This window comes from Galeopterus variegatus, unplaced genomic scaffold (assembly GCF_000696425.1).
Source record: "Galeopterus variegatus unplaced genomic scaffold, G_variegatus-3.0.2 Scaffold3802, whole genome shotgun sequence".
Classification (NCBI taxonomy): domain Eukaryota; kingdom Metazoa; phylum Chordata; class Mammalia; order Dermoptera; family Cynocephalidae; genus Galeopterus; species Galeopterus variegatus.
In genome coordinates this window covers 28,841-53,875 of record NW_007729913.1, presented here as the reverse complement: position 1 = coordinate 53,875, position 25,035 = coordinate 28,841, and the positions used below count along the sequence as shown (strand labels likewise).

The following is a 25,035-nucleotide window of genomic DNA, read 5'->3' as shown; positions in this document are numbered from 1 at the left end:
GAGAAATATGACCAATTTTACTACAAGATTATTTTATTTGTAACTTTGTTGTACATTTCTCCACCCAGTTGGGATGGGAAGAGTGTGTAGCCTAAACCTTATAACCTCTAAAGTCTGGGTCAACATTGAGGCTGGCTTGGGAAGTCCACAGGCATGCTCCAGGCTTCCCTCTGAGACATGGACACTTGTTCTCAGAGAATCCTTACAGAAGGTGAAGTTCTCTTGGTTTGATAAAAATTATCTGGTACTACTTATTTCTCCTTACTCCTCTGTCAATTAAGTGGAATTCAAAATATTCAACTGTGCCTACTTTTCCATGGACTTAGAGGGTTTTTAAAATAAATTCAAAGTCACAAGATTTTCTGGAAGTAGAACATGTGCCTCGGGATAGTCCATTGGGCACACAAGGTAGCTTTAAACACTCAGTGGTTTGAGCCAGGGGCAAGTTATACAGTTTTAAGTTTAGGCTACGTACCCTATTACCTCACTGGCCACTGGGTAATACCCCATGCCTAGGTGGATGTTATGCAGGCCTTATTTTACTTTCAGTAAGGTGGCACTAATTCATTACATTGTATTTTGGGTGCTAACAGTTAGGACTAAACTATGCCAAAGCATATTTCACCTCCATAAAGAAGCTACTTGCAATGCTACATTCTGGATATTTCTCAGAAATAAGTATAATGTGATTATCTCCAAAAAAGAATTCTTTGACTAAATCTTCTAGAATTCTGTGACTGAGTTTTCCAGTTTCTAACTCCATCTTAAGAGAGAAATGAGTCTTAGTAAAAATCACTGGTTTGGGTTTGACATTACTTCTTGTACTATATGCCTTCTCCTCTTTGTCATTAAATAAAGACTAAATCTTGGTTAGGATGAAAAGTGAACTCAACAATAACAACACAACTACTACTACTACTACTAAGAGTTAATTCTGAGTATTTACTATATGCCATTTATTCTAAGTATTTTTTATTTAACTTAATTCTGGAAAAAGTCCTATGAGGTTGATACTACTTATTACAGAACACCAACCTACAACTTCTTTGTCAACTAGCTGGGAAGCCAAATCAGAGCCTCTGCAGCTATCAATCCAAAAGGTCAGGACTTGGTCAAGGACTACGAGCTTCCCTATTTTTTTGTACACTTTCCACTTCGGATTCACTTGGGAAAGCTCTAAACCAATCAGATAAGAAGCTGCCTTTCTAGATTGCCATCCTCCAGCTTCCACGAGCCAAGAGGCTCCAGTCAGAGCATACTTAAAGCCTTCCTTTTTTCACTACTGTCAAAGAAAAATCACATGAGACATAGTTAAACAAGCAAGGAAAACTGTATCAAAGACTACTGCATTAGGATAGAGATTGAACTCACTCCTTTGAAACAAAAGGTGGGAAAGTTTTAAGCACTGGGGTGAGCTAATGGAAAAGTACTGAAGGACAATGTGGGGGTGGTCAATGTGATTAGACTGCCTGTGTTTACTAATTGACACTTATTGAAGTTGGGCTCCTACCTTCCCACAGGGACTGGGAGTTAGAGACCCTATCTTCCTTGATGGTTACATTTCAAAGGGACGGCTCTTAGGTCCTTGAGAAAGACATGCCTGGGTTGTAAAACTGGCAAGACACTGGGGGAAGATTTATATCTCAAAGGGGCGAGAAAGAATTTATAATTCCAAGTTTTCAAAAGTAAATGTTCTAGGAAAAGAGAAGTCAAGAGCCTGTAGTCAGGCAGAAACCTGTTTAATGTTTAGTCAAGCTGAGGGAACATTAGAATCCTGTTGGTCACTATAAAGCTTTCCTACTGCCCTACCTGCCTTTGCTTCCCTGCCTGGTGCAAGCAATACTGGCTGACCCCCCCGACTACACCAAGCTCTGAACACACAGCCTTTGCTTGTTCTATGTGAAGCTGCAGTCTCCTCAAAGTACTCTTATTCTGTTTTAAACGTAGAAATCTCAGTTTGAATTTGAAGTTAATTCCCTGCTTTGAAGATAATAAAGTCCTACATTTTGTGGGTAACTACTGGCTACATAGTGCTTATGAACTAATCATAACTCTTTACTGTCTCCAAAGTACTCTGGATGGTTTTATTTCTTATCTTCATCTAGAGAAGTAAATTCATAAAGATTTGCCATCAGTAATTAAAGAGCAAAGTACTGACTGCAGTTATACAGATGTCAGGGTGTTCAAGAGTCACTGCCTTTTGTTTTCTTATCTGAATCAGTTGATTCAAATTCATGCTCCACCTTCTCCCCACTCCTTCTCCCCACAACTCATCACAAGTGGCTGACAAGTCCTGACTCAGCCTGCAGAGGTGGTGCAATTGTGCTTTCCTTAATGACTTCCTGCCCTTCCTCCCTTAAGGAGTTTTTTGAGAATGTATTAGTTCACATTCTTAGATAATGAAAGAACCACATTTCTGAAATAGTTTGAAATCCAAAAATTAATCAATGGTTCATTTGGAAACAGTTTAAAGTAACAAGGCCCTTTAAGAAGACATTACAGGGCTCTTCTGATTTCTCAAAAGGCCGGACAACAACTTAGTTCGGGTTTGGTGACATGGAACTTTAGCAAAGATGACTCCATTTTGATCTTTGGTCAGGTCTGTTGGGGCCTACTGCAGGAACTTAGTCTAAAACAATGGCCTCCTGTAATGTTCATTTAACAGTCTTCTCACTGCACAAATTACAATGTGTAATTCTTTTATTTGTTTGTTTACTTATTCATTTTGTCTCCCCCCAATAAAATGTAGTCCCTAAAAGGAAAATGGTCTATCCTGTTCACTGCTGCATCTCCAACTGGCACATAATAAGTGTTCAATAAATATTTGTCGAATGAATGAAAAGTAGGACATTGTTTCATCATTTACCAAGGAGGTTGACAGGAAGAGAAAAATGGAGTTTGAGAAGTCACAAGATATGCTAAACCTTGAAAAAGTGCCAGGTGACCAAGGGATTGAGAGAAGATAGAGCTGGCTTATGTGAAGCAGCAAGCAAGTCAAGTCAGTAACCATTTATAAAAGGCCTGCTCTGTTCAAATCATGGGGTCACCTAATCTCTCACTCTGAGGTCTTACAATCTAGTCAGGATGAAGGGAAATTAACACAAAAATAGAAAATAAAAATGTAGCATGGTGGACCATCATCTTTAAAGTAATGAAAGAAAAAAATGGTCATCTGAGAATTCTATACCCAGTGAAATTCTATTTAAAAAAAAGTGAAATAAAGTAAAATAAAGGCATTACAAAGCTTCTTAGAGATCTCTTTGCCAATGTACAAATTCATATTTCCATAATATCTAAATGTTTTCATAATTCTACAAATTATTCTTTTTATGGCATTGTTAACAATGAGGAATATAAAAAAATAAAAACTTTTTCAGTTTTGGTAAGTGACAAAGTAAGACCCAGAACTAAATATAGGGTATATGTCAACGCTTCTCAAACTCTTTAATGTGAAGCACCCTGGGATCGTGTCAAAACACAAATTCTGATTCATTAGATCTGAGGTGAGGCCTGAGGTTCTGCATTTCTATAAACCTTGAAGATGCCCAGCTGCTGGTGGTTCACAGAGCACACCTTGAGTAACAAGGTTATGTTATACATTATGTTATACATGTTAGTTTATATAAAGACAGTACTCGGAAAATACAGAGAGGATACACTAAAGCTATTTTTATATAGTTTATGCTTAGAAAAGTACATATGTACAAATATACACATAAATATAGAATAAAATAAAATCATACTGGAAACATCAAATGTTAAAAAAAATTTAGGGTCATGGATGAGTTTTTGGTTTCTTTTATTCTACTCTTATTTTTCCTCACAAAATAATCCATTCCCAAATTTTTCTGCAGTGACTATAACTTTATCTTTTAATAGAAAGCTCTTTCTTTCTTTCTTTTTTTAAAGCAAAGAGCCACATTGAGTTTTATCACCAAGCACTGGTAATGTCCGACAAGAATAAGAGCAGCAAATCAAATGTACTGCATCTCAAAGGTGATAAAGGTTGTGAACAAAGGGTTTTAAGAGAGGTTAGCACTTGCCTGACCCGTGGTGGTTACCTGCCTCTGTGACATTTGTCTTATGGTCACTCGAGTGGTCAGGTGGCTTCTGGAAGTCTTTGATGTCATTCGTCCATCTAATACAATCCTAGAAGATCATATTTTTCAGGGTGGTAAAGGTAAGGTCAAAGATCCAAGGTCCAGCCATTCTTGGAGATTTCTTAGTATTGAAGATAACCAAGTTTCACTTTGGACGCACTCCCAGGACACTTGTGAATGGGAAAAGACTCCTAAGGCTCCTCACACTATGGGATTCTGCTTGGATCAGGAAAACCTGTGAAGCAAATTCAACAGTACGTCAACTTACTAGTTTTTGTTTCCAGTGAGACATGTGCTTAAAGGAAATCTATAAACATGTAAGCAGTTAACAGAGAGGCTGGATAAATGCTTTAAAAATAATTTTTCATTTAAAGGAGATAAAATTAAACATATTTGGGTTAAAAAAGTTAAGCTAACCTGAATAAATATATTTTTGACAGAAAGGAGATAAAATAAAAACTAACTGTACCTACTCTGCTTTTCGGAGATGACAAATCAGATTTAAAATTTCAGAGGGAAAACTAACGTGACAGGTCCTAAAGAAAGTATTCAAAGGTCCTACCTTGCAGGAATGAGGCAGACTGCGAAAACTTTTGAAAGACCCTGTCAAGCTTAATGCACCTTAGTCCTTTGAATCTTAGCATGAGTCCTTACACAAGACGTGGAGGTCATTTCTAAGGAATTAAAGGTATGTACTTACTGATCCGTTACATCTTAGGAAAAGCTGGAAATAAATCCTTTCAGGAGTGCAGAATAGAGTCTTAGTAAAAAACACTGGTTTGGCTTTCATTAGATTTCTTGTGTTATGCGCTTTCTGCTATTTATTATTAGATAAAAGATTAAAGCGAGGTTAGGATGAAAAGTGAACTAAACAATAGCAACCACACTAATAACAGCCAACTTTAAACATTTATTGTATACCAGGTGGAGTACTAAGTATCTTCATTTAACTTAATCCTAGAGAAAACTCTATGAGGTTGACACAATTTATTATCCCCATTTAACAAATAAGGACACAGAAGCACACAGAGATTAGGCACCTTGCCCAAGGTCACTCAGTAAGAGGGGAAGCCAGTTTTGAACCCAAGCAGTTGAATTCAAGTCTGCTCCACAGGGAAGGCAACTGAATGAAGCTACTGGTTTTGGGTCATTGTAAAGGATACCTTTCTTATTGTCTATATTCAACGATCAGTCACCTGGGGCATGTGATGATACAAACAAACTAGTAAGCTTAAGTATTAAATTTATCTGCCGAGAAGGTTAACCTCATATAGGAGACAGACAGGGTGTTGAAGGAAAAGAGTTCATTTTAAGGGGACAATATTACCTTTTCTATCTATCAAACAGCTTTGAACACGGATTAGCTCAGGTGCTGAATTCCTCTCTCAAATGAGGGTCATGCAGATCTGAGAACCGCTTGTGGTGACTCTACAGTGCACAGGCCTTGCAGGATTCAGGGACATCAAGGGAATTCTAGTACTTCTCATAAACTTGAGTTGTAAAACCCAGGATGTCATCAGTCATCTTTTGACCCCTAGAAACAAGTCCTAAAGGCCATCCCCAAACCTCTAGGAGGGAGATGACCACATTCTTTGTACACTTAGTAAGCACATGCAATTACTGTGTGACCTACACAAGTTATGTGACCTACACAAACTATGTGACCTCTAGACCAAGGTAAGATATATCTTACATATCTTGCCTGTCAGGAGGCAAAAGGTGGATCAGATGACCTTTTGATGGCATTTCAAGCTCTAAATTGAAAGTAAGGGGCAAACGGGGAGGACCGAGGTAGGAGGCACTGTTTACTGTTTACTTCTCAAAAGCCAGAGTCCCACTTGTTTTGTTAATTCTTGCGGTAAACAAATACTCCTTCAGTATTGGTAGGGTTAAGCAGTTTATCTTTCTCCAAACCAGGCCAGCTACTAATTAAAGAGTTAATAAAGATGGTGTTTAGTAATAAAAAATATATAAAATAAGAAAAAAAGAAATTAGTTGTTTCAATAGCACCAGGAGAGATGTATTCTCGCCTACAAATCTTACAATAAAAAACTATGGACAAGAATAGATATACAAGCATTTTATGGCAAACTATATATTTCTATTTACCTTTAGATCAGAAGACACATATGCAGTATTTTTAACATTAAAATAATTAAAAATTTCAGATAAAAGGCATTTTTATTGGACTAAATTAGATATTCTTTTGAGTAAAGCACTTTTAAACGGTATTTTACCTTCAAAGCTCAGTCTTCTGTCCCCCCACCACCACCACCACCCTTCTTTCCTTAGCTCCTCTCTTTTTCTTTCTACCACTGAAATGGGGGGAGGGAGGGGAATGAAAACTGTGCACAGCAAGAGAGTGACAAGAAAAATTCTGTTAACTTGCTGCTGTGGTTTTATTTCCCCATTTCATTTACTTTCTTTCTTGGCTTTTATAACAATTCTCTCTCCCACCCACTTTGCAGAGAACAGACCTCAAACTTCCGCTTTTAAGTTCTAAGGAGGAAAAGGGGGAGGCAGAAAAGAAATCAATTGAAAATTATAGCAAAACGCGAATTAACAACAGTTGTTCTTATTTCAAAATTCCCCCATTCTGACAATTTGAAAATACCTTGTTTCCCCCTCTTCTAAAATGACTTAGATTCCCAGACTCACAGTATTTAAACCCAGCTGTACTGGGTGTCTTCTGCCTCCCTGAAGCGTAGCGCCAGCCTCTTAAAAAGTTCTTCGGGTCGGTTCATTGTAGTTTGGTGTCCCCAGAACAGCATTTTCTGTTCAGGATTATTGTTCACACACCAGACCGGAACACTCCTCGGGCTCCTCTTTCCTGTTTAATTTCCTTGGGGAATCAGGTCCTTGGGGACGGTGGAGCGATCCTCTCCACGGCGCCGTCGCCGGGTGCCTCCGTGCCGGGACAGCCAGGGCTTCAGCGGGGGTCCCGGCGCCCCACAGGCTGTCTCACTCCCTATTGGTGCGAAAAGTGACCGCGGTCATGCAGTGCTCCTCGGTCCTCGTGGTCATGCGACCTTTCGTCCACGCGGTCCTCAGCACCTCTTGTGTCACCTCATAATCCACGACCCGCACGAGCACGGATTTGGGGGGGGCTGCGGGGTCCCGCGGCGGGGCTCCAGAGCGAGCGGCTACACGCCTGCCAGAGATAAGCTTTTCTCGGTGGAAGAGTTGAGAAGCGCAGTGGGGTTTCTGGTCGTGGTCATCTCCGCGCGCCTGGGGGAGGTCCTCCCCACCGGCCACCTCTTCCCTTGCATGGTTCCCTTGAGTCCCCAACCACCTCTCTGGGTGCAGAAGAAAGAGCACTTTTTCTCTGACCCAGGGCTCACAGTCCAAATTCTCTCTGGCCGGTGGTCCGAGGGTCCGACCTGCCGACCGGTCTTGGTGGGCGCTGCCCCGGCTTCCGCTGGCCCCCGCCACCGTGGGGTTCGGGGCGCCGGGAGCCAGGGGAGCCCCGCGCCCCATCTCGCGCGGAAAGGATCTGGCGCGCCCCAGGTTGTGGGGGGAGTCCGTGGGATTCGCAGCTCCTTCCCGGGTCCCCATCCCGGCGGGAGGGTCATTCATCTGCTTGTTCTTTCACCGGTTCAGGCAGAAGCTCCTGCTGAGCTCTAGAAAGCGCGGGACAGGCAAGCCCTGGGTGTGGCCTCCGGGGCAGGCCCGGGACTCCCCGCCCGCCAGAGCTGGGGACTAGATCAGCCTTACGCCAGTTTGGGCTTAACCCTGCCTTCTCTTCCTCCGCTCTTCTCTCCGCCGCGTCCACCCTCGGGCTTTGCAGCCGTTCCCGAACAGAAGGCCTGACATCCCCAATCGCTCCTCTACTCCTTCCTACCCCTGTCCCTAGCCCTGCCCCTTTAGCCGCTGGTCTCATTCTATCCCTCTCACTTCTCTCCCGCCCACTTCTGCAGAGTTGAAGTGCAAAAGACACCCTCACACTGCGCCTCCTGTTCCCGCTCCACACCCCTCACCCCGTGCCCCAAAGAAAGTATGTTTTCTTTCAACGGAGGCTCCTTCCTTGAAGGAACAAGGAAATTTATTTTTCTAATTATCTGATCTAATCAAATTCTTCTGAAAATGGTTTCCCAACCACACCGAAACCACCCCCACCGTGCTGCCAAGAGTATCAAATATAGATCAAAAGGTCAGTTGAGAAGTTGAAGCCTTGGAAAAAAATAGCTTTTGATGTGTTTGTCCTTCTTCCTTTGGAATGCTGGAAAAGGTAGGACAGGGTCACACGTGTCTTCATTTTGGTTATAATCAACTCTTATTGAAAGGGACATTAGGCAAAGTGTAGCCATCTTTGGGGTAACTTGCCGGAGTCCAGCCCCAGCTGGTTCTTGGAGCCTGAGAAGGATGTGTGGAATCGGCGAGAAAAAAAAAAAAGAAGAAGAAAAAGACGGACCAATGATGTCTAGTGCATCAGTGGACAACAGACAAAAGCCGTTTTCCTTTATTTATATCGTGTCTATCCTCCAATTATTACACAAAGCAAGTATTTTTCATCAGGTTAATATTACACTATGAACATAAAATTGATCAATACAATACTTAAATCATTTTCTTTTGACCATACTGAATCATAAGTTTTTAAAGAACTACATGTCATTATTTATAAATCATAATCTTTAGGAAAGTACATATTATTTTTCAAATTGAAAAAGGTAATGAACCATCTCAACCGATTGTTCCCAATCAGTCACAAATCACAATCTCCTAGAAAAGTACACATCATTCCTTAAAGTGAAACAAACTTAACCAGCAAGCAAGAGTTTCAAACCGAGGTCTGTGGCCAGTGGCCAGAGACCTCACGGTTGGCAGCCATGCGGTTTTTGAATAAAACATTTAACCCTTACAACATATGATTTTTATATATCCATCACATTTTGATTTTAATTTTTTATCTTAATCAACTAAAAGCAAGAATTATTTATAAAGGCATATTCTTTTATAATATGATTTAACTATTTGTGTAAAACGATTCTTTGTTTAAAAATTTTTTGAGCAACTTAAAAGCCCAGACCTAACCGATTTTTTCATAAGCAAAACTTTAAATTTTTTGCTCACATTTAATCTTATCATATCATATATTTGTCCTCTATCTATGGCCCTGTATAAGAAAGAGGAGGTCTATCAACTCCTATATGTAGCATGCCATTTCTTCCTCCAGGAGTTCACCAGACTTTTAAAATTTAACCAACACAATTGTCGTCTCTGACAGTAAAAAACCAAACCCATGCGTGGTAAAATAATGTCCCGGGCAACTTGTACCTCGGGTAAATTTACAGGAAACTTATTGTTATTTTACTTTATCTCACCACCCCATCCATTCATCTGTACAGAAAGGCCTCTTGGCTTCTCTGTACCTGTTTTTTGGAACAATGGTTAGAACAAATCATAGACCCAGGTGTACTTTTTAACATTCTTGCCTGGGTTTAATTAATCAAATCAAACCTATTTTTCTTAACTAAAAGTTTCCCAGAAAACCAGTTTCAATAGCCAGAAAAAAATGTAATCTCATTTGTATCGTTATTAAAAGGTACAACTGCCACCTCACGCCAAACGCACAAGAGCAAAAACATTCCCATAAAACATCCTATTATTTCCAGGGGGGTTGATGAGTACATGCAATCCAAAGAATACCAGAATAGGGATTTTTGGGAAAACTTCCACGGGACCCCTTGCCACACATACGGAGATTCTCCGCAGCTCTGCTCAACAGAGAACGGTTCTCCTTACATTCCCACACGGGAGTCCACTGACGCATGGCTTCCGACAGCAACTAATACCGGGTGGAAAATTCCAGCTAGCCATTAACTTAGGAACAATGCTATTACAAATCCATGACTTGCTAATTGCTTGCACAATTCTTAAAGCTGCAGACATTCCTGAGACTTTCCAAGAAGTTGATAATCATCAGTGCCTTAAGGTCACCAGAGGAACTGCAAAACTGACCATAGGGCAGAAACTGCCCAGATATGAAACTGTGCCCCAGAACAATCCTCCTTAGAAGTTTATTTCTCTTTGTTTCCCACCTTATGCTCTTGTGCTTACTTACTTAGATTTTATATAAGTAAAACTGAGGATCAAAACTAAGTTCCTTCTATTTTGCCTTGCTTTCTTAATCAATCTGTGAACAAAGGAATTCCAAGGCACCCTAGCTGAATATTAATTTACCCACTTGCTAGAGGTCAGGCAGTTTTATGTTCCAGTAATGCCAGGCTGAAATTATTGTCTTTGAGTTCTCCCTAGGAGATAAGGATTCCAGCCTCAAGATAACATCAAGGGTTTGAAACTTACCAGTCTGCGGACCAAAGACTCCATGACACCAAATATTCAGTCCATCATGGGACTCTAAAACATCAGACTCATACCACCTGCTAACCCTGTGACCAAACCCCCTCATCTGCAAGCCTTCAAACCCTTACCTCACCTTCCCACCTCTTCTCCTTTATAAACCCCAGATCAGACATCAGAAGGCAGGAGGATTTCAGCCTGGTCATCTCCCAGATGGCAGTTATCGGAGTAAAGTAAAGCTTCCAATCCTTGCACCAACGTTTGGATCTCAAGGTTGTTTGTTAAGTGAGAGAGGGAGCCAAACCTGTTGATAATATCGTTATCTCAGGAAGGGGCTTAGTGTCTTTGATTTAAAAAAAGCTATAAAACAGAAACAAAACAAACCACTAAATGAACTTCTTTCTTCAGGATTTAAAATTCTATGTTCGCGTTGTTTTTTAAATCCCCTCTTCATCCATCCTTCCTCTTTAACCCCTGAGGTTAAAAAAATATGTATCTCTGGCTAGCCTTTCAAAATCTACCCATTGCTGGGCCCTCTGACCCTTTGCCTAAGGTTAATAGGAAAAGCTAGCTAATAGAAAAAGAGAAGCTTAATTTGTGATTTCCAGTCCATCCTTGGTAACAGGTGCTTCTTTTATTAGAAAATGCCCACTGTTTTCCTGTCTGGTTTAGAAAAATGATTGTGATGGTAGACATTTTTTTTTTTTGTCTTTTTTCGTGTCTGGCAACGGATTGCAACCCTCCGTGTCGCACCCGCACCTCGCTCAGCCAGTGAGCGGGAACCGGTCTGTATGTGGGATCCGAACCCTCGGTGGGAGCGCCACCGCGCTCCCAAGCGGCACACTGTAGCAGTGCGCCACCGGGCCGGCCCCGACATTTCTGCATTTACAATGTCTTCAAACCTATGTTCTCCTCTGCGAGGTATAAAAAATACCTGCCCTGCTGGCTTCCCAAGGTTATCAGGGAGTTCGACTGAAACAATTCTTCTGGTAAACCTTTGTAAACTATAAATCCTGCAAAACATTTAAAATTTTTTAAAGTATATTGTTCTTTAGAACGGGGAACCCAAAGAATAGTTTTTGATGAGGTCCTCAGGGAAAAATGCCGAAGTCAAGGGCTTAAGCTAGGATACAAGAACCAGACTTGTAATCTTGGGATAGAAGAGCAAATGTTGGTAGTTATAAATTTAGGGGGAAAAAAGAAGAGAGGGCGAGTGGCAATTCTGTAAATGTAAAGCAGCTTAGCCCAGCTTTAGCCAGTGGTCTGAGAAAAAGTGGAAACTGAGGTAATGTTTTAAAAAAGAGATCTTTGGTTTAAAGTTTGAGTGACTCATTTGTGTGTTACTGGGAGAAAATAAAATATGTCTAAGTTTACATAATATGTGACTCTGAGACTAACTTGCTATATATATTTTGAATAAAACATTTAAGCACTTTCACTCCATAGAGAGGTTGTGACTCCTGAATGATTTTGGCAAGTCACTTTGAAATTTGGAGTTAAAAGACAAAGAATACTAGGTTTTCAGAGTAACTGCAAGGGATGACTCATGTAGCACTCTGAGTAATTAATAGCAGCTTAATTGTGATTTTAAAATTGTAATTCAGTGTCAGCTGCCTGAATTATTCAACGTTTTAAAGACATCTCTTCTGTCAGAGATGAGATTTAAGACTGGACTCTGAGTATGAATAAGCAACTTACTAAACAGGAAATTGCATCACCAGTAACAGAGTCAACATTTAATGGTGATAATAAAGAACCAATGTTTTTTAGCCCATATCCATCTTGAACATAAACAAGAGTTTACCTGTTCAATAGCAGCACATAGTGTTATTTCATAGAAAATTTAATCTTTGACTAAAGATCAATGTTTTTATCTAAGTTAATATTTATTAAATATTCAAATAAAAGAATCACTTAGATTAGTAAAATAAAGGTCATGATTTTAGCAACCAATCCTGATTAGGTTATAAGAAAAAATTTTAAGGGGGCAATGCAATTTTTCATCCTATTATGTTGTTATATAATCTATGTACATGAGATCAGTTTAGGTTTTGACAACTGTGGGAATCCTCAAAAATATTTTAGATCCACAGAGACTTCATTTCCCAAATATTTAGCTCCATATGAAGATTTAGGACTGTGCTACATTATATCAACAAAGCAAAGAGTGGGTAGAAGATACCGTTTGTCACCAGCAAGTTTGCAAACAAGTTGATCTGGAATGTCCACAAACTCAAAGAAACTGTTAGTAGTAATCTCTTTTTATCCCTTGTACATACTTCATAACTCACTCCTAAAGGGCAAGGCTTGGACAAAATGATACAGTAGGATGTGTTTGTCATTAGCCAACCCCACTTCCTATCTCTACTACACCTTATTTCTCATCCCCTATGTTAAGGACAATCTTATACTATTTTCTTATTTTCAATACCATAATTTCATTAAGAAAGTCACGGAACTTAACTCTGTCAGCTTAATATTTCTGACAGCTATCTTTTCCTCTTAACATGCTTTAGATCTCTTTTATTCTTCCTCTGCACTTTCTCCTGTTCTTTGTCTTTTATGCAATCCCTTCCTTACTTTCTAATGTGGTACAGTGCAGAAGTGAAGAGTTGGTGGTGGAGCCAAAGTCCTTAGATTTAATTCTTACCTCTGCTATACACCAGCTGTGTGACCTAGGGCAGGATACTTACCTTCCCTTTGTTCTAGTTCCATCATGTGAAAAGCTGGGTAAAAAGAGTACCATTCTCACAGGATGAGTTAATATAGGTTAAGTGCCTAGAACAGTGCCTGGCACTTAGTAAAAGCCATTTTCTCTAGAACAAAGGCAGGGATTTTTGTTTCTTTTGTTCACTGCACTGCAACCATCACTGCTGGATCCCCCATACCAAGAACAGCGCCTGACATCATTGTTGAGTTAATTAGTTTGGCCCTTTTCTCTCGATTTCTATCATATTTATCATATTCATCTCAATAATGTGCTCCCCATCTGCCAGCACTGCTTTCTCATTCTTTCCTCTGTGAGATGTCCTTGTTTCTACTTCTACATTCTTTCCCTCTAAGGTTTCCATCCCTCTAAGGTTTCCATCATCTATTGCTGATGTGCTTGTTTCTGATGTCTGGGTTTAAGGTTTTTGAGTAGTATAAACATTGCAATTTTAATATTTATTAATAATTATTAGTCATGGGTTTACCAATAAAAAGAAATCATTTGTAAGGAAAATTTTTTTTTTTTTTTTTTTTGTCTTTTTTCCGTGTCCAGCAACAGATCGCAACCCTCAGTGTCGCCCCCGTACCGGACCGGGGACCGGCAACGGGATTGCAACCCTTGGTGTTGCTCCCGCGCCTCGCTCAGCCAGTGAGCGGGAACTGGTCTGTATGTGGGATCCGAACCCTCGGGCGGGAGCGCTGCCGCGCTTCCCAAGTGGCGCACTATCCAGTGCGCCACCAGGCCGGCCCTGTAAGGAAAATTTTTAAGAAGAAATCATTTGTCAAAGAAAATTTAAAATAAAATAACATTTAAATATATTTTACACTAAATTTGTGTTGACCTGTTTCAGTCATTTGTACACAGTTTGCGTTGCCTGTTAATCTGCCATTTTTAATCAATACTTTTGATTTAATATCAAATCATTTAATTTTCCTGAGTTTTTATTTGCAAAAATAAGCAGAGATCCTATGTTGACATACACTTTTCTTATTCTTTACATACTCTTGTGCATGTAAATTTTTTTTTAATTTAAAAATATATCATGGAAGTTACTCCATTTTATATCATAGAGAACTTCCTAAAAACTATATAGTGCTCTATTGTGCGGATATATCACAATCTATTCAATTAGACTCAAGAATGGGAATTTAGGTTGTTTCCAAAAGATATTATATTACAAATAATACCAGCATGAATTGCCCTGTGCAAATATTTGTTTTATATTTATGGAGGAATCTTCAGGATAAATTTCTAGAAGTTGAATTGCTTGGGTAAATGCATATGTATTATATTAGATATTACTAAATTCCCCTCACTAGAATTGTAATATTTCATATGCTAATTTGTCAGTGTATGACTATGTCTGATTATTATAGCTTTCAAGATTTTGTTTGTTGTAAAGATTTTGGTTTTTTCCAAACTGATAGGTGAGAAATGGTGTCTCCTAGTTTAAATACCATTTTTCTTTTGAGTAAAGTTAAGCTTCTTTTCATATCTTTAAAGGTCATATTGTATATGTTTTTTGTGAACTAGCCCTGTTTCTTCCCCATTTTTCTTTTGGGTTTTGAGTGTTTTTTCACCTCTCAATTTTAATGGCTTCTTAAATTTTATAGACAATAGTTTTTTTCAACTGTGATATAAGTTGTAGATAGTTTCATCTAATTTGTTATTTGCATTTTGGCTGTAGTTCTGCTATTTTGCCACTGAAAATCACACACATGCACACATGCATACATATTTAAGTTTTTGAACTTAAATTTTTACAAATATTTTCTTTCTTTCTTTCTTTTTTGGCTACTGGCCAGTATGGGGATCCAAACCCTTAAACTATTTTATTTTATCAAAAAAACTGCCAGCCAAGGATACTATCCTAGCAAGGCTATACTTCAGAAATAAAGGAGAAATAGTGTATTTCCAAGACAAGCAAAAACTGCAGGAGTTCACCACCACATGACCAGCTCTGTAAGACATCCTCAAGGGAGTCTTGAATCTGGAATCTAAAAAAGTGATAACCACCACCATAAGTATTCAAGAAAGAACAAAACCCATTGATAAAGCAGATATGTGAATGAGAAAAAGAAATAAACTACAGCTTACCACCTCAAAAAAAACAGTGAATACTGAAGAAAACAATGAAAGAGAAAGGAACTAAAGAAATTTAAAACAAACACATGAAAGTCAATAAAATACCAGGAGTAAGACAATACCTTTCAAAAATAACCATGAATATAAATGGATTTGAATTCTCCACTAAAAAGACAAACACTGGCTGATTGGGTTAAAAAACTAGACTCAACTATAGGCTGCTTACAAGAAACTCACCTCACTGGTAAAGACTCACACAGACTAATAGTGAAGGGATGGAAAAAGATATACCATGTAAAAGGAAACCAAAAATGAGCAGGAGTAGCTATTCTTGTGTCTGATAAAATAGATTTTAAACCAAACATCATAAAGAGAGAAAAAGAGGGTCATTATGTAATGATAAAGGGATTTATCCAGCAAGAAGACATAACAATCATAAATATATATACACCCAATATTGGAGCACCCAGATAACTGATAAAATAGATTTTAAACCAAACATCATAAAGAGAGAAAAAGAGGGTCATTATGTAATGGTAAAGGGATTTATCCAGCAAGAAGACATAACAATCATAAATATATATACACCCAATATTGGAGCACCCAGATAAAGAACATACACATAATTAGACCTAGAAAAAGAGATAGACCCCAATACAATAATAGTTGGGGACCACAACACTCCCCTCTCAACATTGAGCAGATCATCTAGGCAACAAATCACTAGAGAAACAATGAACTTAAACTATACTTTAGGGGCCGAGCCCGTGGCGCACTCAGGAGAGTGCAGCGCTGGGAGCGCAGCAGCGCTCCCGCTGCGGGTTCGGATCCTATATGGGGGTGACCGGTGCGCTCACAGCGCTCACTGGTGAGTGTGGTGCGGCTGGTCTCAAAAAAAGGACAAAAACAAACAAACAAACAAAAAACTATACTTTAGGCCAATTGGATTTGGCAGACATCTACAGAGTATCTCATCCAATAACTACAGAATAAAAATTTTTCTCATCAGCACATGGAACGCTCTCCAGGATAGACCACATGTTAGGTCAGAAATCCAGTCTCAACAAACTTAAAAAAATTGAAATCATTTCAAGTATCTTTTCAGACCATGACAGATTAAAACTAGAAATCAACAACAAGTAAAACTTTGGAAACTATACAAATATGAAGAAATTAAACAACATACCCTGAATGACCTATGGATCAAAGAAGAAATTAAAGAAGATAAAAATTTCTGGAAACTAATGAAAATACAGATACATCATACCAAAACCTATGGGATACTGCAAAAGCAGAACTAACAGGGAAATTCATTGCAATAAATGCTTACATCAAAAGAACAGAAATACTTCAAATAAACAACCTAACGTTACACCTCAGAGAACTAGAAGAACAAGAACAATCCAATCCAAATTTAGTAATACAGAAAGAAATAATTAAGATCAGAGCAGAACTAAATAAAATATATATATAGAGAGAGGTCTTTATATATATATGCACACATATGTATATGTGTACACACACACACACACACACACACACAAGATCAATTAAACAAAAAGTTGTTTTTATGAGAAGATAAATAAAATAGACAAGCCATTGGCCAGACTAACTAAAACAAGAAGAGAGAAGACCCAAATGACAAAAATCAGAAATGAAAAAGGAGACATTGCAACCAATATCACAGAAATATAAAGAATCATGAGACTTATGAACAACTATATGCTTAAAAGTTTGAAAACCTGGAGGAAATAGATAAATTTCTGGACACATTCAGACTAAGACTGAACCAAGAAGAAGTAGAAAACCTGAACAGACCAATAACAAGCAATGAGACTGGAGCAGTAATGAGCAGTCTCCGAACAAAGAAAAACCCAGGACTGGATGGCTTCAATGTAGAATTCTGCCAAACCTTTATTTATTCATTTATTTTTTTCTACTACCAAATTAATTAATAGGAAATACCAGTTCTTATAGGAATAATAATTGATAGAAATCAAACCAATTCTTTCCAAACTATTCCAAAAAATTGAAACAGAGCCTATTCTCCCAAACTCATTCAATGAGGCCGTATCACCCTGATACCAAAATCAGTCAAAGACAAAACAAATAAAGAAAACTACAGTCCAGTATCTTTGGTGAACATAGACATAAAAATCCTCAATAAAATATTAGCAAACAGAATACAGCAGCACATTCAAAAAGATTATTCATCATAATCAAGTGGGATTCACCCCAAGGATGCAAGGATGGTTCAACATATGAAAGTCAATAAGTATGTATCATGTGGTGTATCACCACATCAACAACAAAGAAACCAACAAATACAGAAGTCTACAGTAAAATAGAACAAAAGGAACAAAAGATTTTAAAACATCCAAACAAAAATCAGTAAAATGCCAGGAGTAAATTAACACCTTTCAATAATAACTCAATGTAAAAGGACTAAATTCCCCACTCAAAAGACACAGACTGACTGACTGTATTAAAAAGATAGATCCCAAAATATGCTGTGTTCAAGACACTCACCTCAACTCTAAAGACATACATAGACTAAGAGTGAAAGGATGGAAAAAGATATACCATGAAAATAGAAACCAAAAACGAGCAGGAGTAGTTATTCTTGTATCAGATAAAATGCACTTTAAACCAAAAACCATAAAAAGAGACAAAGAAGGCCACTATATAACGATCAAGGGATCTATCCAGCAAAGAGACATAACAATCATAAATATATATGCACCAAACATTGAAGCGGCCAGATATATAAAGCAAACACTATTAGACCTAAAGAAAGAGATAGACGCAAACACCATAAGAGTAGGGGACCTGAACACCCCTCTCTCAACATTGGACAGATCATCTAGGCAAAAAATCAGCAGAGAAACACAAGACCTAAACAACACTTTAGACCATTGGACTTGACAGACATCTAGGACATCTACAGAACGTTTCATCCAACAACCACAGAATAAACATTCTTCTCATCAGCACATAGAACATTCTCCAGGATAGACCACATGTTAAGTTATAAGTTAAGAGTCAACAAAGTTAAAATAATTGAAATTATTTCATGTATTTTTTCAGACCACAATGGATTAAAACTAGAAATCAATAAAAAATGGAATATTAGATGTGCTCTTAAAACATTTGAATATTTTTTTTTCCTTTTTGTCTTTTTTACTGACCGGTAACGGGGTCGCAACCCTCGGTGTCGCTCCCGCACCGCGCTCAGCCAGTGAGCGGGAACCGGTCTCCACATGGGATCCGAATCCTCGGCAGGAGCGCCGCCGCTCTCCCAAGCGGCGCACTCTCCAGTGTGCCACCGGGCTGGCCCAAAACATTTGAATATTTTAAATATTCAAAGCAGCCAGTGAGCGGGAACCGGTCTCCACATGGGATCCGAATCCTCGGCAGGAGCGCCGCCACTCTCCCAAGCGGCGCACTCTCCAGTGTGCCACCGGGCTGGCCCAAAACATTTGAATATTTTAAATATTCAAAATTTCTATTCTTATTGATCTTTTACTTTTATTTTTACATTGATTTTATTTTTAAGTTTTAAAAATTATTTGAAAGTATTATGAAATCCATTCTTATTATAAAAATAGATATTTAACAGTATATAACTATATACATACATAGCAAACAGTGAGTCTCTGATCTCTCATTTCTTGTGCCTGCTACTTACCAAGAATAACTGTTATCAGTTGTGTATCCATCTATAATTCTTTTTCTCTCTAAATGTATATTCACACATATGTTGTATATATACATATGTATATATGTATATGCACATATATTTAATAAGCAAAACACAAATATACTTTATTTGTGAATGGGACTATGCTATATACATTGCTTTGAAACTTGCTTTTTTGGTATCCTTTTCTGTTGCTTATTTATTTATTCATTTTTATTAGCTCTCACATATAGGTGAGAACATGCGGTATTTCTCTTTCTCTGCCTGACTTATTTCACTTAACATATTTTTCTATAAGTTCATCCATGTTGTGGCGAATGTCAGTATTTCATTCTTTTTTATACCAGAGCAGTATTCCTCTGCAAATATATCACATTTCCTTATCCACTCATCTGACAATGGACATTTGGTTCCAACTCTTGGCTACTGTGAATAGAGTTGCAATAAACATGGGAGTACATGTGTCCCTTCAACATGATTTCCATTTCTTTGGGTATATACCCAACAGTGGGATAGCTGGGTCATGTGCCAGTTCTATCCGTAATTGTTTGAGGAACCTCCTTGCCATTTCCCATAGGTGTTGAGCTAAAATCCCACCAGCAGTGTAAGAGGGTTCCCTTTCTCCACACCCTTACAAGCATTTGTTATTCACAGTCTTTTTGATAATAGCCAACCTAACTAGAATGAGACAATGTCTCAATGTGATTTTGATTTGCATTTGCCAGATGCTATGTGATGTTGAGCATTTTTTCATGTGTCTATTGGCCATTCTTATATCTTTCTTTGAGAAATGCCTATTCAGCTCCTTTGCCCATTTTTTGGGTTACTTGCTTTTTTATGTTAAGTTGTTTGAGTTCCTTGTATATTCTGGATATTAATTCCTTTATTGTATGCACATCTTGCAAATATTTTCTTCCACTCTTTGGTTGTCTTTTGCTCTGTTAATTGTTTTTTTTTTTCCTGTGCAGAAACTTTTAGTTTTATATAATCCCATTTGTTTATTTTTCCTTTTGTTGCCTGTGCTCCTGGGTCATATCATAAAGTCTTTGCCTAGTCCTAATTCCTGAAGTGTTTCCCGTATGTTATCTTTTATGAGTTTTATAGTTTCAGATGTATATTTAATTCTTTAATTCATTGTGAGTTGATTTTGGTATACAGCAAGAGGAACTGGTCCAGTTTCATTCTTCTACATATGTCCAATTTTCCCAGCACCATTTATCAAAAAGGTACATAAATTTTAATAAATATAAGTGTCCCTTCTTAATCAAATTAATAAAGTGTTTTTATTTATTCCTTACAATGTAAACAAAACTACTCAGCTATGGGACAGTGAGGTCAAATGGAATAATTTGGAACAATTATTTGAGACAAATGTTCCTTGTTATGTACCAATATTTTAAGATGTTCACATTGTTTGATGTGGTAATTAAGCTCATAGGAATCTTCTGAAAAGATATAGTCCAAAATGCAGCAAAAATTGTAATAAAACTAGAAACAATTGAAGTGCTCCCGCTGTTGGGAAATAAAATAGAAGTGTGACACCTAGTGTTCACTGACATAACTGCATGGTATTAGCTAAACTGATAGTCTCATTATGTATAAGCAATGCCTTTTAACAATGTTTAAAACCTAGAGCTTATTTAGTCTTGGAAACATGTGCATCTAATGATAGAAGAGAAATTTACACACAAAATAGTAAAATAAATACTCAGACATTAGCTATTCTTTCCATCATTTTTTAAATCAAAAGTGCAGAGTCAAGGGGAAGTAACACAAGTCCTGTCAAGGAAAAAGAAAAGCTTATTCAAGAAATGAATGAAATTGGGACAATGCTAGGACCGTATATGACACCAGCACTGCTGAAGTGAGAGAGAGTAAGGAAAAGAAGAGAGGCTGGTAGTGGCTGCTTTATAGTTTTTATCCCATTTTTCAGGTAGAGTACAGGGCCAAGATCAAGGGAAAGGCAAGGGGCTATCAGTAATTGAGTTTTACAGTTGAAGCTAAGAAACTTAGACTATAAGAAACTTGGGAAAAGTGAACTATGTTGTTAATTATAGCTGCACCTGTATAAAAACAAATTGTATTTTATACTTCTAATATTCCCATTTTCCCCATTGAAATAATTTTATTGATTGATTTTTTTTTTTTTTTTTTTTTTTTTTTTTGGTGGCTGGCTGGTATGGGGACCTAAACCCATGACCTTGGTGTTAAATGGCTGCTCTCTAACTAACTGAGGTACTGGCCAGCACCCCCCCACCTGCCCACCCCATTGAAGTCTTAAAGCAACCATTGCAGGAAAGAAGAAAGAAATCATTTTTATACTTGGTGTTATGCTATTCCATCTGCCACCCGTTACTTTCAGTGTTATTTTTTCCTTGGCCCTAGTGTTTACTGAGGTTAGGGACAATAGATACAAAACTTTAGGTGTATCATAGACAGCTAAAGGAAATTTTATATATAATTATTTTGTATTTCTTTCTGAAAATTCAAATTGCCGAACAAAAATTAGTGATTATGAAATGCAGAATGAATAGAAACAAACCTTGTGTTATTGAGATTCTATTCTACAGGACATATAAATATCCCCCCAAACTGCAGTCTTATCTTGCTCCCAAAGTTTGAGCACAATAAATTCTCAATTGTTCCCCTATAGTCCTCAGTGAGTTGTTGGCAGAGTGAATACTCATTCTTGCTAAAATACACAGATGCTTACAAAACTTGGTCAACATCCATTCAGAACAAACAAGCACACATCTCAGAACTGAGCATGTTACCTGTATTGACTTTTATCATTTTATCTAGCCATGCTATGTAGCCATGACCCCATGAAACACTTTTTGCCACTTAGTCTCCTTTGTCCCCAATAAAAGCCATTAAGCTACTTTTAGAACTGTCTACCTATCTACTTACTCCCTCTTTACTATCACAGTTGAATTTCAAATAGATTATACATACTTTATTATAATTGTTTTGCATTTAGTATTATCATGTACCTCTTTTCCATATGAACAAAATCATAGTTTTCTAATGTTCCACAGAATTCCACTGAATGGATTTAGTTAGTTGTACTATATTAATCAGTGAGTTATTTAAAATATTTGTTTTTTGCCTTTATAGAACAATGCTATAATAAACATTGTTTTATAGAAATCTTTGCATACTTGCTAATTGTACTTCTTAGCTAAGAAATAGAATTGTTAGATCAAAGTAATATGCCCTTTGTAGTAATCCATTTCTGTTGCTTATAACAAAGTACCTGGAACTGGGTGATTTGCAAAGAAAAAGAAATTTATTGCTTATAGTTTCAGAGGCCGGGAAGTCCAAAGTCCAGGGAACACATAACGGTGAGGGCCTTCTTTGGTAGTGTCTTTACAGCAATGCAGGGGTCTCAGTTAGTAGAAAATGAAAGAACAGAGAGTGGGACAGACTCTTTGTGCTCCCCTTTTAAAGCCCTCAGAACAACACCCCTGCCCATCATTATTAATCCATTCACTACAGCGTGGCCCTACAATCCAATCACCTCTTCAAGGCTCCACCTTTCAGTTACCATAATAGGATTTTACCACCCTCTTAATGCTGCCACAGTGGGGGTCAAGTTTTGGGAGGACACTCAATCCAAGGCACCTATTTTTCAGATTCTGGGCTTGTTTTCTATTAATTAATATTTCTTATTGAAGTATAACATGCATACAGAAAAATACATATAATTGTAAAGCTTGATAAACTTCCCATAAAGTAAACACACCTGTGTAACCCACCCAGGTTAAGAATAAGAATATCACTAGAAATCCAGAAGCCATTTTCATTTCCTTTTCTAGTTACTATCATAGAGAGTAACTATAACTACTTCCACATCTAAAGCTATAGATTAATTTTGGCTGGTTTTGAACTTTATATAAACAGAATCATACAATATGTAATCTTGTTTCTTTTCTCTTTTTCTTTTTTTTTTGGTACATGTGTTTAAAATATTTTACAGTGCAATGGAGATTTTTTATTTCTTATGTATTCTAGACATTTCAGCATAACTTGGCACCATTGCTGATATGATTTGAATATTTGTCCCCTCTAAAGCTCATATTGAAGCTTAATACCTAATATGATATTTGAAAGGTGGGGGCTTTAAGAGGTGATTGAACCATGAGGGCTATGTCCTCATGAATGGATTAACCCATTCGTGGATTAATAGGTTAATTAATTGATGGGTTGTCATAGGAGCAGACTGGTGGCTTCATAAGGAGAAGACAGCATGTTAAGATGCTCTTGCTCCCTCATCATGTGATGCCCTGCACCACCTTGGAACTATACAGAGAGTCTCAACCGAGAAGAAGGCCCTCACCAGATGCACCACCTGGGTCTTGGACTTCCCAGCCTCCAGAAACAAAATAAATAAATGTCTTGTTATAAACTTCAGTTTTAGGCATTCTATTATAAGTGACAGAAAATGGACTAAGACAACTGCCATCCCTCCATTATGAAATTTTTTCTCTTTTCCATCACAATCTCTTGGCTTTCCTCCTATCTTCCAACTGCTCCTTCTCTTATTCCAGACCCTTCCCCTTCACTCGCCTGAAATATTTGATGTATTCAAGGTTCAGTCCTAGACAATCTCAGCCAAACTCATGGCTTCTGTTGTAATTTACATGCTGATGACTCCTAAATTTATTTCTATCCCAAACAACTTTACTGGGCTTGAAACTCAAATATCCAACTAGATCCCATAACTTGCATGTTTCTAAACAACATTTGGAAACTAAACAATTCTCCCTGCTACCAATTGCCTCAGAACTGGTACTGTTCCAGTGTTTCTGATCTCAGTGAATAAAAAACTACTAGCTACCAGTTCCACAACATAGAAACCTAGGAGTCATCCTTGGCATTTCTCTGTCATCATACCCTACAGCCACTAAATTACTAAGTCCTGACAACTTTTCCTTCTAAATAGCTCAGGTAACTGTGCTCTTCTATCATCACTACCAGCATTCAAATCCAAGCTACCATCATCTCTTGCTTAGACTATAGCCTCCCAATTAATTTCCAAACAGATTAATACTCTGCTTAAAACTCTTCATGTTTTTTTATATTATACTAAAGAATTTCCTTAAATCAGCAAAAAAAGCCCTATGTAGTTCTAGCCCCTTCCTACTTCTTGAGTCTCTTTTTCTCTTTTCCTTGTCCTCCTCTCCTTAATTTAGATATTTCTCTGCACATTCCTTAATAGGGTCAGAAACAGGGTTGAGAGTTGAATAATTATATCTAAGATAGTTATGTGGAAGATAAAAGTAAGGAAATAAGATGATAAGTACAATGTGGTAGTAAAAACTGTCTTTTGAAATATGGGATTTATTGATGGAACAGATGTGGAGGTGGAAAATTCGGAAAGCAATGAGATAAAGGAATAATTGCCCTCAAAGTGTTCTAAGCTGCTTACGAGGACAATTAGCATGATGACTAACAGTACAGGCTTTGAAATCTGACAAACACAGGATCTGATCTTTACTTGGACACTTGAAGCCTGCATAACTTTTGGTGAGCCATAACACCTCTAAACCAAAATTCCCACAATAAGATAATACCTCATCCTTCACAAGAATTAGGTTATATACATCTAGTGTTTGGCAATAGATGCACATAAAAATTATCAGTACATAGATAAATGCTAAATAAATGGTAGGGAAATTATCATTAGGAAGAAAATAAAGCTATAATAATATTGCCATATATCAGTCAGGAGTAATCCATACTTCATCAATGTAAAAGATAATGAGCATCTCTGGGGTGGAAACTAGACCATATTCTCCCAAGGGGTTTATGGACTCCTATTACTCTGTACTCTTCCCTCTGGCACCAAAGATAAGTTTCCAGGTAACCACTGGATCAGGATGATCTAAGCATGTATTCACTCTCAAGGAGTCTTATTTTTTATTAGAATGTGCTCTACTTCAGACAGTTTGTTTCCTTTTCTCAGAAAAAACACCTAAAATTTGAATTTTCCTTTATCTATGTAATAAGGATTTTGCGATTTTTTTTCTTATCGAAGGGGATAAGAATCCAGCATTTTCTATATGGCTAAGTTAACTTTATACAGACTAGACAAATCCAAACATTGTGTTTATGCCTGCTTTTATTGCAAATGG

General features: G+C 37.8%; 1 protein-coding gene across 1 annotated transcript; it reads right to left on the bottom strand.

Moving 5' to 3' along the window:
• Window positions 1-3,728: 3,728 nt before the first annotated feature.
• LOC103601589 (chromosome unknown open reading frame, human C6orf141) lies at window positions 3,729-7,734 on the bottom strand. The gene is made up of 2 exons (XM_008586018.1): window positions 6,759-7,734; window positions 3,729-4,335 (listed from the first exon to the last, which is right to left on the bottom strand). Exon 1 carries the CDS (start codon window positions 7,674-7,676, stop codon window positions 7,062-7,064), a length of 615 nt encoding a protein of 204 aa, XP_008584240.1. The 5' UTR covers window positions 7,677-7,734; the 3' UTR covers window positions 3,729-4,335; window positions 6,759-7,061.
• Between the last annotated feature and the right edge of the window lie 17,301 nt (window positions 7,735-25,035).

Coding starts and splice junctions, on each gene's coding strand:
- LOC103601589 (XM_008586018.1), bottom strand. CDS start 7,676: ATGAATGACCCTCCCGCCGGGATGGGGACCCGGGAAGGAGCTGCGAAT.